The sequence below is a fragment of the Melospiza melodia genome, chromosome 24 (assembly GCF_035770615.1).
Source record: "Melospiza melodia melodia isolate bMelMel2 chromosome 24, bMelMel2.pri, whole genome shotgun sequence".
NCBI classification, from domain to species: Eukaryota; Metazoa; Chordata; class Aves; order Passeriformes; family Passerellidae; genus Melospiza; species Melospiza melodia.
The window spans coordinates 6,472,189-6,490,646 of NC_086217.1; the positions used below are offsets into that span (position 1 = coordinate 6,472,189).

The 18,458-nt window shown below is 44.7% G+C and overlaps 1 protein-coding gene across 1 annotated transcript; it reads right to left on the reverse strand.

Moving 5' to 3' along the window:
* Positions 1–984: 984 nt before the first annotated feature.
* Positions 985–18,458, reverse strand: LOC134428815 (myosin heavy chain, skeletal muscle, adult). Its single transcript, XM_063175814.1, has 39 exons — positions 18,321–18,458; positions 17,330–17,581; positions 17,099–17,242; positions 16,851–17,007; positions 15,183–15,210; positions 14,971–15,085; positions 14,799–14,891; positions 14,606–14,669; positions 14,411–14,509; positions 14,202–14,305; positions 13,964–14,102; positions 13,216–13,334; positions 12,969–13,118; positions 12,248–12,418; positions 11,165–11,474; positions 10,934–11,007; positions 9,965–10,052; positions 9,753–9,870; positions 9,314–9,437; positions 8,536–8,672; positions 8,178–8,433; positions 7,194–7,436; positions 6,911–7,087; positions 6,680–6,825; positions 6,502–6,592; positions 6,022–6,411; positions 5,743–5,869; positions 5,447–5,565; positions 4,792–4,988; positions 4,251–4,434; positions 3,999–4,164; positions 3,703–3,827; positions 3,246–3,554; positions 2,941–3,144; positions 2,548–2,673; positions 2,283–2,453; positions 2,087–2,191; positions 1,849–1,944; positions 985–1,269 (listed from the first exon to the last, which is right to left on the reverse strand). Exons 2-39 carry the CDS (start codon positions 17,534–17,536, stop codon positions 1,114–1,116), a joined length of 5,829 nt encoding a protein of 1,942 aa, XP_063031884.1. The 5' UTR covers positions 17,537–17,581; positions 18,321–18,458; the 3' UTR covers positions 985–1,113.

Genomic DNA, 18,458 nt, shown 5'->3' on the forward strand with positions numbered 1-18,458 from the left:
AATGCCTGCCAGTGCTTACCCCTCATCTCAACTTCCACAAAGCTGGTGGGGTGCTCACCTTCCTTGCCCAGTCCCCAGGACTGCCTCAGGCTCCAGCCTGAAGCTGATCTCTCTGAGGTGGCTTACAGGTACTATTTCATATACATCCATGAATATATCCCAAGATTTCAGGTCCATGCAGAGTTCCCCAAGAACAGGCAGGGTTCAAGCATGTATGGCTTTCTTCTGAGATAGGGAAGGTATTTGATACACATTTCCAATAAATGGTGCATCTTCTTACAGAAGTGCAGTTTTCCCTTTTCTTTCTATCCAAGGTTATCTTAGAAAACTTATCTTCCTAAGTCTCTGCGTGTAGTTGGTCTCCTCGACCTTGTTTCTTCTTATTTTCTCTTCTGCTACCACTGCTGAAAAATGAGCTGATATTTTCACACAATTACACAGAACATGTGGCAGAACTTCCTCCTGACAGGGGATTCTCAGCCCAGAGTCCATTTCTTCACAAATGACACTGTATTTTGTTTCCGTATCTGTGCAATTTTGTGGTTTAACAATAGTGAATTTGGTGTATTATTTATTGGCACTGTTTGCTGAGTGTCATGGAAGCCTTCTAATGTACATTTCTAATGTATAGTTCCTTGTGCTTCCTTAGTTCCTGAAATAACTAATAGAATTTCATTGGAAATGTGTTCTTCCTATTCAACACCACTCTGACTTACTCAACAGCTGCTTGACCAACACAGGCAACAGCAAAACCAACTTTTCTCTTTCACTCTGTGTCTTTCAGGATCACTTATGTGAGTAAGAAGTTTTCATTGCTCATTGGCTAAAGTGTTATTAAAGGGATAATAATTTGGAAATTAGATGATAAAATGCTGTACCACCACAAAGTTACACAAAGGTTTTATAAGGCAAAACTGTGTCCAAAGACTAATGGTGATAAAGACCTCACCCGTAAAAAACAAAAACAAATAACCACTCATGATGTGAATGCAAATGAATCTACTCTTTATTGCCTATGTATTGAGCTGGTTGCAAATATCAAATCTGGAAGACAGTGAGAGAGGGTTCACATTTTGTGCATCCCTCAGGTCACTTTGATGCCTTGTGACATCATCACTCTTCCTCTTCTATCTTCTTGCCATGCATGTCACGGCTCTTCACTCGGAGCTTGTTGACCTGTGACTCTGCAATGTCAGCCCGCTCCTCGGCCTCCTCCAGCTCGTGCTGGATCTTGCGGAACTTGGACAGGTTCACATTGGACAGCTCCTCCTGTGAGAGCAGAGCCAATCAGGGCTCAGGAGCACAGGGTAGGGGTTTGACTCCTGCTGCAAGTCAGCCTTGTGGGGCTGCAAATCTCCATTCCCCTCCCACCACTGCTCACACATCAGCCTCACACACAGCTCCTCATCCTCCCCTTCGCAGGACCCTACTGGGACAAGCTTCACCAGGACTGTGTCACACGGGAGAATCAATTTCATCCCTTCAATTTATCATTTCTGTACTTATTCTCAAACTACTTGTCTGTATGAATTATAGGGTTAAGAAGACCAGGAAGCCTTCTGCTGCTTATTATTAGCAGAGATTCAGGAACTTGTCAGTCACTGGGTGTGGCCCCTGGTTTGTTTACTCAAGACTCCTGTGTGAAAAAGGCTGCAGATCTTCCCTTAATGAATGTCTCTGACTGCAGAGTGCCCAGAGCTCACCAAAGCCTCATGAAACTACAGCAAAACAGCATGGCCATAACAGTTGTGTCTCAGGAGTTTCTTTACCCTTCCTCCTGGTATTCAGACGTATTCAATGTGTGTCCTCCCCAATGGAATTTTTGCCCATTCACCAAGCGATACTTACAGCCTCCTCAGCTTGTCTCTTGTAGGATTTCACTTTCATTTGCAGCTTGTCCACCAGATCCTGCAGCCTCAGCACATTCTTCCTGTCTTCCTCAGACTAAAGCAGTTGGTAAACAGATTAGAGAGTCAATTCTTGATTTTGCATCATGGGAGGTTAACAATTCCCCATGGGGATGGTGTGTGCAAAATGTGACTCACTGTGAGAAAGCCCAGTGAGAGCAGGAGAGCTCCTGCCTTACCTGGTAGGTGAGTTCCTTCACCCTGCGCTCGTACTTGCGCACACCCTTCACGGCTTCAGCGCTGCGCTTCTGCTCAGCATCAACCTCCCCTTCCAGCTCCCGCACCTGCAAGGACAAGCCCAGCCCTGCAGCTGCCCTGCCAATGTCTCTCCAAGGAGGGACACACTCACTCAGGCACAGCCCCAGCCCTACACACCCTGGCCTCCAGCTTCTGGAGTTGTTTCTTCCCTCCCTTCAGTGCCAGCTGCTCGGCCTCTTCCAGACGGTGCTGCAGGTCCTTCACCGTCTGGTCCAGGTTCTTCTTCATCCTCTCCAGGTGGGCACTGGTGTCCTGCTCCTTCTTCAGCTCTTCTGCCATCATGGCCGCCTGATCAGAACAAAGGGTCAAAGCCATTTTTGGGCTGGAGATATTTTGGGGAGAGTACATTCACCATCAGCAATGCCAGGAGCGCCCAACTCACATCTGTGATGGCCTTCTTGGCCTTCTCCTCAGCATTGCGGGCTTCCTGGATGGTATCCTCCATTTCACTCTGGATCTGGGAAATGTCTGTTTCCAGCTTCTTCTTGGTGTTGATCAGGCTGGTGTTCTGTGCAACAGGAAAGACAAGATTCCTACTGTCAGGCCAAATGCCTCCACATCAAGGCCTGAAAATGTGGCTATGGTTTAGGAAAGACTTTAGTGCAAGAGACTTCTTTAGCACCAGAGCAGTAAACCAGATATTGAGGGCTGGATGGAGGGGACATATTGCAGCACGTTTCTTCAAATGTTTACACAGGAATCACTTAAAAGATGAATAACAATTTCAGTCTTTGTTATAACCTGTGAATGGGAAAAATTTCCAACAGCATCTTACCTGGCTGTGGAGGAGCTGTGCACGTTCAGTGGCATCCAGAAGCTCCTGCTCAGCCAATTTCCTCGACCGCTCCGTCTGCTCCAGGGCTGCACGGAGCTCCTCAACTTCAGCCTGCAGCAGGTTTGCTCTGCGCTCCACCATGGCCACCTGCTCCTTCAGGTCATCCTGTGTCCTGAGAGCATCGTCCAGGTGCAGCTGGGTGTCCTGGAAAGAGAGACAAGTGGGATTACCAGGCATCAATGGGTGCTTGAATGGTAAAAATGTCATGAATTGCATTTCTCTTTTTGTAGCTCTGCTGAACAGACCTTGAGCACAGCCTGGGTGTTCCTCAGGTTCTTCTGTGCCTCTGCAGCCTGGCGGTTGGCATGGCTCAATTGGATCTCCATTTCATTCAGATCTCCCTCCATCTTCTTCTTCAGCCTCAGGGCTTCATTCCTGCTCCTGATCTCAGCATCCAGGGTGCTCTGCATCGAGTCCACGACTCGCAGGTGGTTTCTCTTCAGCTGGTCAATCTCCTCGTCCTTCTCTGCTATCTTCCTATCAATCTCAGACTTCACTTGGTTGAGCTCAAGCTGCAGGCGCAGGATCTTCCCCTCCTCATGTTCCAGGGAGGCCTGCACAATTCAGCACAAAGAATGTTTTACTTTCAAAATAATCTTTCATGCAGTTCCATATGAAAGGAAGGCTTAGATCCTGCTCTCTCTCCAAAGGACTACACCCATACTCGTGGTGGGGCCATTATTGGTACAGCCTTGTCTGTACCTCAGCTTCCTCCAGGGAGGCTTGCAGTTCGGATTTCTCCGTCTCAATCTGCTTCTTGACTTTCTCCAGCTCATGAATGGCCTTTCCTCCCTCCGCAATCTGCTCCGTCAGGTCAGAAATCTCCTCTGTGGGAACAAAGATCAATGGCATGGTCAGGCACAGAGCAGAATGGGAAGGGCTCTGTCCCACCAAGGGGACAGGCATCTCTGCAGACCTGCAGGCACAGAGCCATGAACAATGGTGGGAATGGCTGATAGTGAGAAAGGCCAGGGAGGAGCAGAGGGCCAGGGACTTACGCTGCAAGTTCTTGTTCTCCCGCTTCATTGTTTCCAGGTGGTCCAAGGACTCCTCATAGGCATTCTTCATCTTGAACAGCTCCGTGCTCAGAGAGCGCGACTCCTTCTGCGAGGCCTCCAGCTCAGCCTGCGTTTCCTCATACTTCTGCTTCCATTCTGCCAGGATCTGAAGAGAAACGGGGGGTGAGAAGGGCTGTGGCCATCACAGGGCCCTGCTCTGGCCAGGAGTGCTGGTGCTGGAGGCCAACTGACCTTGTCAAAGTTCTTCTGCTTCTTATCCAGAGCAGCACAGGCAGCATTGGATCTCTCCACATCAATCATCAGGTCCTCCACTTCATTCTGCAGCCTCTGCTTTGTCTTTTCCAGGGAGGCACATTTGGCATTGACAGCCTCAACATGCTCCTCTGCATCCTGCAGGCGCTGGGCCAGCTTCTTCCTGGGAGGCAACAAGCACAGTTGCACATCAGAGCCTGGAAAGATGTCAGTTCTATACTTGTCATGAGAGGTCAGCTGGTCACTTTAAGGGTTTTGAACTGTGCACTTTTCACAGATATGTATGGATCTATACTTTGCTTTGTCCTATCACCATGGAAGGATTAGGCCTCTTTTAGCACTTCTAAAGCCTGTTTTCTAGTTCCAATCTCTCTTTTTCTCTCTCTCCCTCCTTTTTTTACAATGACAGTATGTCCTTGCTTCACTCCCATTCTTATCTTAACCCACCCTCAGAAATTCAAATTTCCCGTGTCTATTTTCAGTCTTCTCCTGTCATTTCCCATTCTGCTTCCCCACGTACTTGGCCTCCTCGAGCTCCTCCGTGCGCTGAATCGCGTCCGTCTCGTATTTGGTTCTCCACTGGGCCACTTCACCATTTGCTTTGGACAGGGCTCGTTGCAGCTCCCCCTTGGCCTCCTGCTCCTCCTCATATTGTTCCCGGAGCAAGTCACAGTCGTGGCGAGCGGACTGCAGGGCGTGGGCCAGGGCGTTCTTCGCCTGTGGGGACATTGGGTTTGGCAAACTTGAATACTTATCTTTAAATCCCTCTTGACTGTGAACTTGAAAGTGAAATTGAAATGAATTATTAGGCAAATGTATAGCTTGGAGCTGGTGAAGCTCTCGTTGACATATTCTGGAGCATCAGGATGCATTTGTGACTCTTGGGACAGTAATCTGCTGTTTGTATATATGTTCACACATGTGTGGCTGAATCCTGTCTTAGAGGATCTTCAGAATCTCATGGAAGAATCTCATGTGGAATACTTCCTCCAGCACATACAGCATTCTACTTCCTTCCCTCCCTTGTGGTAGAGTGAAGGGTTGTGCATTAGTACTGTTCCCTTCAGGCTTATGTGTGTGTGGGGAAAGAACACTGAAGCAGTCTAGCGCCAGTCAGTATTCTGCAGATGGTTTTGGGGGTGATGTAGGCTGTGGATTCTAGAGTACTTCCAGACCTTGATTTCTTCCTCTAGATGTCTCTTGAGTTCCTCAATCTGTTGGGTAAATCCTTGCTTGCCCCTAGACAGCTGAGAGATCAGAGCATCTTTCTCCTCCACCTGGCGGGAAAATTCACCTGGAAAAGAAAAGGGAAAAAAGGATGCACGCTGTTACTCCTACGACACCTTCTGCTTGTAAAGCCATGTAAGCTGTAATGGCCTGGAGAACTTATACCAGTTGCCACCTTGTACTCTCTGGCTCACTCAGGGCGTGCAGGTACTGCCACAGAAATTTGGGGATGAGGATGTCTCACCTGACTCTGTCTGCAGACGAGCTCTTTGTGTATTGAGGTCGTTAATCATGCGCTGATTCTGCTCCTCCTTAGTTTTAAGCTCACTCAGCTGATCTTCCAGCGTGCGGCACATCTTCTCCAGGTTGGCCTAGAGAGGAAACACAGGAAAGGAAAAGAGATGATGATCTGTGCTCTGCCTTATTGTCAATATGAAGATTTTGTTTCTGGGAATGAGTGTTGCAGAGGCAGCTTATTTGCCACACTTTGTCCCTGTGAGCATTTTCTCCTGCAACTCCATACCTTGGCTTTGGAGACAGACTCCATGTTGCTGGCCAAGTCATCAATCTCCATCTTCAGCTCACTCTTCTCCTTCTCCAGCTTCTGCTTCACGCGTTGCAGGTTGTCGATCTGCTCGCCCAGCTCAGCTGTGCTGTCCGCGTGCTTCTTGCGCAGGGCAGAAGCCGTGGCTTCGTGCTGCAGCGTGGCCTCTTCCAGGTCACGGCGCATCTTCTGGAACTCTGCCTCACGCTTCTTGTTCATCTCAATCTGAGCTGCTGTGGCCCCTCCTGCTTCTTCCAGGCGCTCACTGATCTCCTCCAGCTCCCTGGACAGGTCAGCGCGATGCTTCTCTGCTTTAGCGCGAGAGGTTCGCTCTGCCTCAATCTCCTCCTCCAGCTCCTCAATGCGGGCCTGCAGAACAGCAGGGACCCTTCACAGCCGTGCCCTCCTCCTGCCTGAGCTGAGCCTGAGCAAGGCAGGGCAAAAGGCACAGAGACTTGCCTGCAGCTCCTTGATCTTCTTCTGAAATTGCATGCCCAGAGCCTGTTCATCCTCGATCTTGCTCTGGATCTGGCTGATTTCAAAGTCTTTCCTTTGGGACAAGTGAACCGTATTAGAGCACAAAGAAACAAGACAAGTGCTGCAGCCCAGCACTCAGGTGCCCCAGAGCCACACTTACTTCTTCAGTTTCTCATCCAGCTGCTGCTTATCATTCTCCAAATCCATGATGCTGTCCTGGGCCAGCTTCAGGTCTCCTTCCAGTTTCCTCTTTGCTCTCTCCAGGTCCATGCGCAGTTTCTTCTCTTGCTCCAGGGACCCTTCCAGCTAAACACAACAAGACCATCAGGGCTCTGCCAGCCAGCTTGGACTCCATACCTGTCCTCTTCCTGCTCTATGTCTGTGTGCTTACATCATCCACTTGCTGTTCCAGCTTGGTCTTGGCTTTGGTCAGAGTATTGACTTTGTCTTCCTCTACCTGCAGGTCATCCAGGGTCTGCTGATGAGCCTCTTGGAGGGCTTTCTTCTCCTTGGTCAGCTTGGCAATGGTCTCGTCCAGAGCTGCCATCTCTTCAGTCAGGTTTTTCACCTTTGAGAAGAAGGGAGCAAATATAAATAAAGGAACTAGCTATAGATGTCCTGCAATGGCACACAACCCATTTTCTGGAATGTGAGTGACAGGTTCTACCTCATACCTTGTTTTCAGTGGCATGTTTTTCCTTCTCCACCTTGGCCAGTGTTAGCTCAAGGTCATCAATATCTTTCTTCAGCTCTGAACATTCATCCTCCAGCTTCCTCTTCTTGGCTGTCAGCTCAGCATTGATTTCCTCTTCATCCTCAGCCCTTTCTGTCAGCTCCTTAATTTTGGCTTCCAGCTGGATTTTGTTTTTGATGAGCTGGTCACACCTTTCCTCAGCATCAGCCAAGCTATCTGCTTCCTGGTGGACAGACAGAAATTTGTGGGTTCTGATGTTTTGAACATTCTCTGCTCTGCCTTTTTTAATCACAGAGTAGGTAGGTTTAAAAGTAGCAGCTGAACCTGATCTTCAAGATCAGCAACAGAGGGATCTTGAGTGATGTCTACTGGTAAACCTTGTCATTTGGAATCAATATTTATTCCAAAGTTTTTGTGTCTCTTAAATTTGTCTCCCAGTGCAGTTATCTATGACAATGCCTCATAGAATAATCACTAATGCAGAACAGAACATTCTAATTCAATTTATAATTTCAGCATGAGTATGGGCTTGGAACATGTTTGTTTTTTTTTTCTCATGGAAATTGTATCTACTCACTTTTTCTTTGGTTGTCTCAACAAAGCCTTAAATTATTTGTTACTTAGAGGCTTTTCAATTTTTGATAACACATTTTTGAGAAAGAAATGTATCACTTTTCTATAGACTACATGGTCAATAAAGTTCTAGTCTATCAGCTACCTCTGTGGCTTCTTTCCAGGCCACGTCTAGGATCTTCCGTGGTAATTAGCTGATAATTTCATTCAGTGTTAAGAAACTCCCTTTTCCTTTTTGAGTTTTAATGGGAAGTATCCATGTTTCTGAAAATAATCAAGGATTTATTGTATGTAGGAAAAGCAGCTCTTTCTTTGAGTCTCTTTGCAGGACAAGAAGCATTCTGACAGTATACGATTCTTTTTCCAGGGGAAAATGAACAGTGATACTCACAGCCTGCACTTGGAGCTGCAGGTCATTTTTCTCCTGCACCAGGGCCACCATTTTCTCTTCCAGCTCCTTCCGCTTTGCCTCAGACTTTGCAAGCTCTTCCTTGGTTTTCTCAAACTCTTCCTTCATGTTGGCCATTTCCTTCTCAGACTCTGCACTCTTCAGCAAGGGCTTGATCTTGAAGAACAGCTTCATCCATGGCCAGTGTTTGACATTCATGAATGAGCGGACGTTGTACTGGATGCAGAAGATGGACTCTCTGAATTGAAATTTACACAATTATTATATGGATATGGTGTGATTAATTTAAACTTCATCAGTAAAGTTCCATGAAAATCAACTAATTATGAGAAATATCTACCTCCTCTCCACCATTCTCTTATACTCCACTCTCATCAGGAAGCCCCTGCACCTGGCTTGTGTGCGAGTGATGATTTCTGCCAGCTTGTCATCTCTCATCTCCTCCAGGAGTCCCAGCAACCCAGCTTTGAAGAACACCTTGAGAAATTAAATGTTGCACCATGTCATTGTGATGTAGGATAGAACAGAGCACAGAGTCATTCAGATTGCTGAAAGACTTTAATGGCCATGATCAGTATCACCTTGGGCCCTCTCCCATATCCTCTGTCCAAGGCCTTAGGACTTTCTATAATCTCAGCCCTAAGCATTCAGTCCTTGTCCTATGTGTCATGAGTACTGGTTTCCAATTCAGCCACAGCCTCAGCCACTCCTATGCCTGGTCATGGACACTGGTGAGCTCTACCATGACCTGTTAATTCTTGGTTTGATATTAGACCAATCTCACTTCTGTGTCTATGTCAATGAATTAATGACTAGGGTCTTGCCTTTTTTACCTACCTATATGTGACTTGAAAAACAAGGTTTTATGGCTTCAGCTTAGATCATTCTTATTGTAACAAACTTCACTGATGGTGTGGACTCCCACTTGAGTCTGACTCCCATTCCTGGGTCATCCTCACTTGCCTTGATTACAAGGCACTTGTAATCAAGACTGGGCAGTTGCTGGTAGTAGCCCCTAGTCTGGCAGATCTGTTATGTTATTGTGCTGTGCCTGATTCCCTGACAGAGCCCACTCTCACTGGTTTGGACAAACTTTTAACACAGGTCTTGTTTTTTACCTTGGTGTGACCAAATCTGTACTGGGTATGGTCTACATCAATGGACCCAAGGAGCTTCTCAGAAGCCTTCTTGTTATCCATGAACTGACCCTCTGGGATAGCACTGGCATTAAGTACTCTGTATCTATAGGAGAAAGCAGAACATTAAGAAATCTCATTCGTTGAAACCACCACCATAACTTTTCAGACTGTACCATTGAACCAATCTCATGCCTAGAGATAGTTCGCCCTCTAAGGAGAGGATATGGGAAATGCTTTTAATAGTAATTCTAAGTACAAAACAATCATGATGTCAGCACTGCCACATCATCATAAACTGATGGTGAAACATCTACGTGTATGATCAGTACCAATTTAAAATAAAAAGTTCAAAGTATATTATAAGAAGATTAGTCTCTTCAGCTTGCTCTGAATTGGCAGAAAGGTTCAGAGCTCTCACCTCTGTTTGAAGTCAGCATAGAGGACTCTGCTGGGGAACCCTTTCCTGCAGATCCTGATCCCTTCCAGCACGCCGTTACAGCGCAGCTGGTGCAGCACCAGCTCGTGCTCCATGGCACCTGACAAATACCACCATTAGTGACCACTCTGCTGTTTGACACTCAGGAGAAGAGCTTCTGCTGCTCAAGCTTTCCTCCCCTTGGCTTGCCTTACCAGGTGTTTTAGTTTCATTGGGGATGATACAGCGCACAAAATGGGGGTGAGTGCTTCTCAAGTTAGCCATCAGCTTGTTCAAATTCTCCTGTGAGATCATGAAATGAAGTTTACATTATTAAGGGTAAGCAGTAGAATCTTAACAGTGGATGTAACAAACTGATGTTTCAGGATGCAGACCTGTCTTCTCCAAAACAACTTGCAGAACTCCCTAAAGAAAAATTGGAAGCTGAAGGGTCCCAAATTTTGGTTTTGAAGTTATTTTACAGAATAATGGTTAGCATTACTTTTCCTTGACCTCCTCATCCAAATACAGGGCTATCATCTCACAGTTTTCCTTTGAGCTGGTAATTCTTGTGGTGTAGTGCTGGGGATATTAAATAAATGACATGCTCCTGATCGAGCATGACTAGCACCTGATTTTTCAGCTAAGTAAGTTGTTTCTAAATGGAGGGGATAGTCCATATAAAATGACTCTTTAATAGTATTCAGTCTCAACCTTAGAAGACAACTGAAAACTGACCTCAGAAGCCATAAATTTGATATAATTTAACCTTTGATCTTTTTCCACATTGAAATCTAGTCATTGTCTTAAAATCCTATAATGTTGGAGTAATTTCTTTTTGCTTTTTATGTTTGATCTATTATTTTCAAATTTTACTATGAGTCAGTACTGAAAATCGGCCTAAATACATAAAAAAAGTCTAGGAAATATATCTGAATGCTATTGAGATGATTTTAAGGAAGATAGCTGTTAAGTTACTCACTCCCATCTAAGTAGGTGAACTTTAGATATCTTTGTGGAATATTCAAAGATGGCATTATAAAAGGAATATTGTGTAAGTTACAAGGATGGAAAGGGAAGGGTTTTAAAGGATGACAAGAGTTATATCCAAAATGGAAACAGAACTTTCAGATTCAGAATAAAATTCTTTCTATCTTTAAGGTGATATTAAATATTCTAATTACCCTGAAAAGGGCTGAGACAGTCTGGAAAGAAGAACCCTTCTTCTTGCCTCCCTTCTTGCCACCACCACCAGCATCTGAAAATAAAAGAAAATAAAAAAGTTTTATAATATGGACAAGATATATTGGATACTACAAAACACAAAGCCACTTTACATTTCTAGTGTTTACAGCTTTAATTCTAAACAAAATTTGTCCTACAATAAAAAATACAATTTCGACAAAAAAACTGACCTGCATCAGCTCCACCATAGCTGGCAAAGAGTAAAGCCAGGGTCTTGACAGATGATTTCTGGTACAGCCCAATGACGGTTTCATTCAGAGGGTCCTTGTTCTTCTCCAGCCACCCAGAGATGTTGTAGTCCACTGTGCCAGCATAGTGCACCAGGGAGAAGTGGGCCTCAGCCTTGCCTTTGCCTGGCTTGGGCTTCTGGAAGTTGTTGGACTTGCCCAGGTGCTGGTCATAGAGCTTGTTCTTGAAAGAGGTGTCAGTTGCCTTGGGGAACATGCACTCCTCTTCCAGGATGGAGAAGATGCCCATGGGCTAGGAGAAATCACAAGAAGTTACAAGGGAAGGTTAATGGAAATGTTCAATGTCGCATTAGATGGGATGTTCTTCTGCCTGGTCTAGTGGAAGGAGTCCCCCACCATGGTAGGGGATTGGAACAAAATGTTCTTTATGGTCCCTTCCTACCCAAAACATTCTGTGACTCTATGACAATGACAAGAAACCAGTGCTATGAACATCAAAGTCTGGTTGTACTATTGGCAGCATCTCATCCTGGATGAAAGCCTGGGTTTACCACGAGTTATTCTCAGTCAAGGAGTTAATTTCTGCCATCTCTTGCCTCCCCGCAGCCTGTCTTCATGGAACTGGTAGGAATGTCTATGCAGTTCACATGAGAATCGATTGTAGAATTGGGGAAGCAATGATAAAGAGAAAATATGGGGAAAAGCAGCTTCCAGGGACTCTGTAGATTGGGGAGGTCAAGTGATATGATATTTATTTCTCAAATTTTGTCTGTAGACTTTGGATTTGAGCCTTTGGAGAAGGAAGGAGACTGAAATCAGTTTGTTTTACAAGTCTTTTGGTGGAAGTCCAGGATACTTTTCCATGCTTGAAGACTAGACGAGGAAGATTGATGACACACATGTGCATTTCCCCATTTCTCTTTCCCAGGCTAAAATAAAATTCAGTACAAAAGTACTTTCCTTAACCAATGGTATGTGTCTGCCTGTGAGTTCCTTCTGAGCTGACCGTGCCTCAGAAACATCATAGAATTCCAACAGCCATCATATCATGCAAGAGAAAGGTACCTTCTCAATGAGCTCAATGCAGGCAGCCAGGTCCATGCCAAAGTCAATGAACTCCCATTCAATGCCCTCCTTCTTGTACTCCTCCTGCTCCAGCACGAACATGTGGTGGTTGAAGAACTGTTGCAGTTTCTCATTGGTGAAGTTGATGCACAGCTGCTCAAAGCTGTTGAACTGCCCAAAGCAAGGAAATGTGCACAGGTTCTCAAGGTGTGCCAAAACACGCAGGCCTTTGCTGCCATTCTCCTAAGGCTGTTTGAAGTTGAAATACCGGTCCCGACCCTACTATACCACTATGTGTTTCTACTCTAACACTCACTGTCCTTGAAGGACACTTTCATTATTACTTTGCAAATCAAGCCAAAACTGTCAATTCTTTTTCACTGTGGTACTCAGCTGCAAGTCTTTGGTAAGCTCAGGAGCCCCATGGTGTCAGTTCTCTGAGCTGCTGGATGGTAGAAACCTCCTGAGTCTCCCACCCAAGAATTTCCCAGGTCTCAGAACAAAAATCTGGCGGGTTGTGTTCTGACACAGAAGTCCTTGCATCATCACTGCATTCACAGAACAGGAAACACACTGTGAACTTGCCAGACCACTGCCTCTACAAGAGCATCCACCCCTTTAGCTCAGAGCTGTGTGAGCCTTAGTCCTCTGTGTGTTCCTGTGTCCTCCTGAGCCCTCATTGCCCATTGCTTGACTGTGGTGTCAAACCCTTGCTCCTTACATCAAAGATCTCAAAGCCAGCAATGTCCAGCACACCAATGAAGTACTGCCTGGGCTGCTTCGTGTCCAGCTGTTGGTTGATACGAACAACCATCCACAGGAACATCTTCTCAAACATTGCCTTGGCCAGGGCACCCACTGAATTGTTCACCTACAGCAGAGGAGACAGGATTGGAATTACCTCTGAGGGGCAAAGAAAAATGTGACATGGTCCTTCCAGCTGTGCATTTTTGACTGTCAGATGTTACCTGTGTCACGTTTTGACCTTTGGTCACGTATTCATTCCCAACCTTGACTCGGGGGTAACACAAGGCCTTGAGAAATTCAGCTGAGTTGAGGCCCGTTAGGTAGGCAGCCTTGTCAGCCACTAGAGGTGGGGAGAGAGAGAAAAGCCTTTGTTCATCTCTGTACTTCATGTGTTGTGAACAACTTTGCTGTTCATGTTCTAGGAATGGAAGAGGATTTATCTCATTCCATATTGAAGGCCTGTGAAGCAATGCAAATTCTGGACACTACTGATGGTGGTCTTTGAAGGCAAGAACAAGTATGGCTTGGATAGGAAGAGCTTGAACCTGGAATTTCCCAGAAGAACAACCAAAAGCCACTAGCAGGACATAAGGCAAGGCATATTCTCTTTCTGTGGGAAGGGGATTTGTGGGTAGCACAGCTTGCAGGAGTTATTTCAAAGAAAACACAATTGCCCATCAGTGTCTATTAGTGCTTGGATATTTTCAAGAGAGAGAGAGAGAGATATCCTGTGTTGAAATTGAAGTTTCTGCTTTCAGGCAGCATGATTTTGGGGAGCCACCATTGGATAAAATAATGGGACTTCCCATGACTAGGAAAGCACCTCTGCAGTTAGAGGGAGCAGGGGCAAAAATGAAATTCTCTCTGTGGTATGTGGGGACTCAGGCCACTGCAGTGTGCCTCTGGAGGCTAACATATCGCCTCTGGAGGCAGAGAAGGGCACAAATCAGCCCCTGGATTTGCTGATACCTTCTGTGCCATCAGGCTCTGCCTGCTCCTCTCGTTGCTTCTGCTTGAACTTCAGGTTCCCATAGTGCATGACAGCCCCTGTCAGCTTGTAGATGGCCGTTTTCTCATCAGCACTGAAGCCCAGGATGTCAATGGCACTCTGCAGTCAAAATAATGAATTCAAAGATGTGTCCTTAGTGGGTCAGAGATGTAACCCTCAAGACATTCTCTCTAGGTACCTTGTTGCTGTGTTACTTACATCTGTAGCCATCAGCTCCTCCTGGTCATCAATGCTGGGCACAGTGACCTCCCCTTGACTCACATAGTGGAAATCGTAGGGGTTGGTGGTAATGAGGAGCATGTCTGCAAATAGGAAAAGGCAAAGCATAGGTTTACTTTTGCCATCAGGTAAGAGAGGGAGCTGTTCCTAAGTGATCAACCCCAAAAAGTCATAATGCTTTTTCCTACCAATTAGCTCTGGCTTCTTGTTGGACATGATCTGATAAAAGATGTGGTAGCTCCTTTCCGCCTTGAGCTGGAAAGTGACTCTGGACTTCTCCAGCAGATCTGGCAAGGATGGTAGAAAGAGTTAGACACTTGTGGGAGTGTACAGGGAGATGGGAATTTGGGAAGGGATGGGAGCAGTCCAGGAGAATCTCTTACAAGTTTCAATGTCAGCAGAAGCCAGTTTGCCTGTGGCACCAAAGTGGATTCTGATGAATTTGCCCTGTGAAGCAGAAGCAGCAGCAGATCAGCCTGGATGTGTTTTGCTGAGGTCTCCTTTGCATGAAGAACTGTTCAGGCATCAAGTGTGTTGCCATGAGGGTGGGAGATTTTATGCAAAGCAAGAACTCACAAAGCGTGAGGAGTTGTCGTTCCTCACGGTCTTGGCGTTTCCAAAGGCCTCCAGCAGTGGGTTGGCACTGATGATTTGATCCTCAAGTGTCCCCTAGAACAGATGTCTTCCTGTCATGATCTAGTTCACGAGGAAAATGGGTAGGTGCATGTTTCTATCCCTGGGACCTCACCTGCATTTTGCCTGAGGTCTGCTCCTCCTTTTTCTTGTCTCCACTGGCTGCAATTGTTGCAAAGTACTGGATGACACGCTTGGTGTTCACAGTCTTCCCGGCCCCGGATTCTCCGCTGCCAAAGCCAAGAGAGAAGCAGAGGGTGCGTGGTCAGGCAGGAGGGGCCCTGGCACCGGGCAGCCCCGCAGGGACCCGCGCAGGGGGGTACCTACGTGATCAGGATGGACTGGTTCTCACGATCTGTGAACAAGGCAGAAAATAAATTATTATTATTATGTGTCATGAATATCATTGATAAAATTGTTCCTGTGGCTTTTAGTAGGTGCACTAGCACTGGGCATTAATAAACCTTTTATTATTTCCATTAATAAACCTTTCTACCTTCACCCCTTCTTCCTTTTCTAATATTTAATGTTCCTAGATCCAGTTGGGAAATTGATGTCATGACCCTGAGGTGATGCTAAGTATAGCACACTTGCACTTCTTATTCTGGCTATTCCCTTCGTGTCATACTATTCATTTTGTTTGTAGAAATTATTCCAACTAATGATCAATTCTGTAGAGTTACTGATTAAATTGTCTACCAGCAAGCTGAATTGAACTGGAGCATGTGCCTCTCATAAACTTTATTACATAGGAGCAACCATTCCTGATCAATCAATAAGTCTCCTGAATGGTTTTTATGTTGTTGGCCAATTGATTATTGCCTAAAGAAAATCAAAGTAACATTATAAATATGTAGTAACCTTTACTGGAGTAGTCTGCCATAATCATAAAAAGTAGTCTGCCAAGAATATTCAAATTTTTGTACTTACCTAAATAGATTGAATATTTCTCTTTGCTATATCTTCAGCTGAGTTTGCTTTCCACAATTTTGTTTGGTTGCTTTTTTAACCTATGCTCCCATTGTGACTCCATTGACAAAACCTTTGCACTATAAAAACTGGAAAATCTCCAGGAAGAGACTAATCAATTAGGGAACTAACTTTTAGTGGAGCAGTCTGGGTTTGCACTCACAAAGTTTCTGCATGTTTTATGAAGGTGTCAGCAAGGGTAAATATATTACACCTTTGATCCTGAGAAGACACACTACTCGAACATCAATTTAACATTGTTTGTTTTCATTGAATTCTCTTCCAATTACCTTTCTTAACACTCTGAATGCTACAGATTTAAATACAATAACTGGGGACAAAAGATGGAAGAAGATTTCTTTTAACAAATTAAAATACATGTTATTATATTGTTATCTATATTTCTGACCAATCTGCTCTTTCCTAAAATCCTGGATATTTAGACAGTGCTAGAAACATTGTCACTACCCTTCTTTGGTATTTCTTTCCTTTATAATAATGAATGAATAAGAAGAAATTGATTGAGACAGAGGAAGGAAGTTATCATTTTTCTGAGCAGGTTTCACTGCAATTTCTGACTGAGACTGCTTCCAGAGGTTTTGTAAAGCTACCATAGAAAACATTGGCTCCAATGTTTAATGTACTTTCCATTTACAGACAGCGTTATTTACAGAAATTCACCCTAGTGATTTTCAGTCCTGCATAGCAAATCATTCAAAGAACAATCCTTTCATCTGAGAAAAAGCAGAGCTTTAAAATATATCCAAATTTCTTGAATGGAAAATCTGACAATATTTTCAATGTTAAATCATATCCTCCCAAATACAGTGGACATGAAAATTTAACATTGATTTCTATAAGCTTTATCTAAATTATGATGTTCAGTAAAAAATCTATTTACAGAGATGACAGAACATCCACATTCCCAGCAACATTAAACTGAACTATTGTACAGTGAAAAGACTTTTTTTTCTCCTTTGTGAGTATTTACAGCCAAGTGACTTTAAAGAAAATCATGAAACTCACCAGTCAGCATGAACTGATAGGCGTTGTCAGAGATGGAGAAGATGTGTGGAGGGGCCTCCTGGCGCTTCTTGCCTCGGTAGGCCAACACCACCTCGGGGTTGTACACCGGCAGCCACTTGTAGGGGTTGACAGTGACGCAGAAGAGACCCGAGTAGGTCTGCAAGGAAGGGACACAGCACGTTGCCTTGCCCTGAGCCTGGCCCAGCAGCTCCTGAGGCTGCCCAGAGGAAGCTGCTGCTGCCACTTACGTAGATCATCCAGGCTGCGTAACGCTCTTTGAGGTTGTACAGCACAGCGGGTTCGTGCAGGTGGGTCATCATGGCCATGTCCTCGATTTTGTCATACTTGGGAGGGTTCATGGAGAAGATTTGATCTTCCTTCACAGTCAGGGTCTGCCACAGAATAGAGAGATGTATGTATGTCAGCTAAGAACCTAGAGTGGGAATTAAATTTTATTTGTGCATTTTGCATTTATTTACCTCTCCCCCTTCAGACTTGACAGTGACCTTCCCTGCATCCTTACTCTCGATCTTCCCCTTCACATAGGACTCCTTTGGATGTACCACAAAGACACAGGTCTTGGCATCAAAAGGTTTGTTCTGGGCCTCAATTCTCTCCTTCTCCGATTTTCGGAGGTAAGGAGCCGCCTCGCCAAAGGCAGCCATGTCAGCGTCTGGAGCCGACATCGTTGCACGTCTTCAGGAGCCGCAGGCTGCAGGGTCCTCTGTGGGCTACAAGATATGTTGTATCACTGAATGAACATCTTTATGCGAAAGAAAGGAGATCTCTTGCATTTTGATCTTTTGAAATTTTAAAGTAGATATAAGCAAGTCAAAAGTTGGATTTAAACTTCCCAGTCTTGGCTGAGAATACTCACATAGCTCTCTAAAATTAATCCTTAGACATCCAGCTACGAGTCCATGTACAGAACAACAGTTAAGTGTAGAGTATGTTGTGAAGTTTAGCAGTATTATTTCAACTTTGTAAACTCTAGCAAATTTGGCTGTTCCCAGAACAGACTCTCTGTTTTTGTGGGTTTTTTTAATGCTACTAAAAGTCTCTGAAATAGTTCTTTTTTTCTGATGGCAAGTAGTGGCTTTCTAAAAATTACTTGCTATGGATAATTCATCTTGAATTATCACAGATAAAAATGTGACTATTGTCTGTTATCCCTTCCACAAATCTTAAAGTCTTGGATTTCATCCTGTTCCTGAAAAGTTGTTAAATTTTGTTATTTATTTTGGTGGCAGAGGTCACTGCTACTTGAAAATATAAAAAGTCATTTTTTATTGCACAGATACTCAGATCTAATATATAATTTGAAGGAAAACATGCTGCCTTCAAACCTACAATAGTTACTGCTTGTAGAGTTAGTCCATGACAGAAGTGGATATCCAAGTCTTGTGGGAAGTTAAATGGAATAAAAAGGTATATGTTTTGCCCAGCAGTTCACAGGAGCCTAACACTTACCTCGAAATTTTCTGTCAAGACTGGGCACAGCACTCCAAAGAGACTTTTATAGACTCTGGTATGCAGATGCTTTGGATGTTTCCTTTTCCTTCTGTCAAAATATATTTTGGCAAACCATCTTTGGCAAAATATTGTCTG

Coding starts and splice junctions, on each gene's coding strand:
- LOC134428815 (XM_063175814.1), bottom strand. CDS start 17,536: ATGTCGGCTCCAGACGCTGACATGGCTGCCTTTGGCGAGGCGGCTCCT. Junction 4,989..5,446: donor ATCTAGAGGAAGAAATCAAG/GTCTGGAAGTAC, acceptor ATGTCCCCACAG/GCGAAGAACGCCCTGGCCCA. Junction 3,828..3,998: donor GGAGAACAAGAACTTGCAGC/GTAAGTCCCTGG, acceptor TTGTTCCCACAG/AGGAGATTTCTGACCTGACG.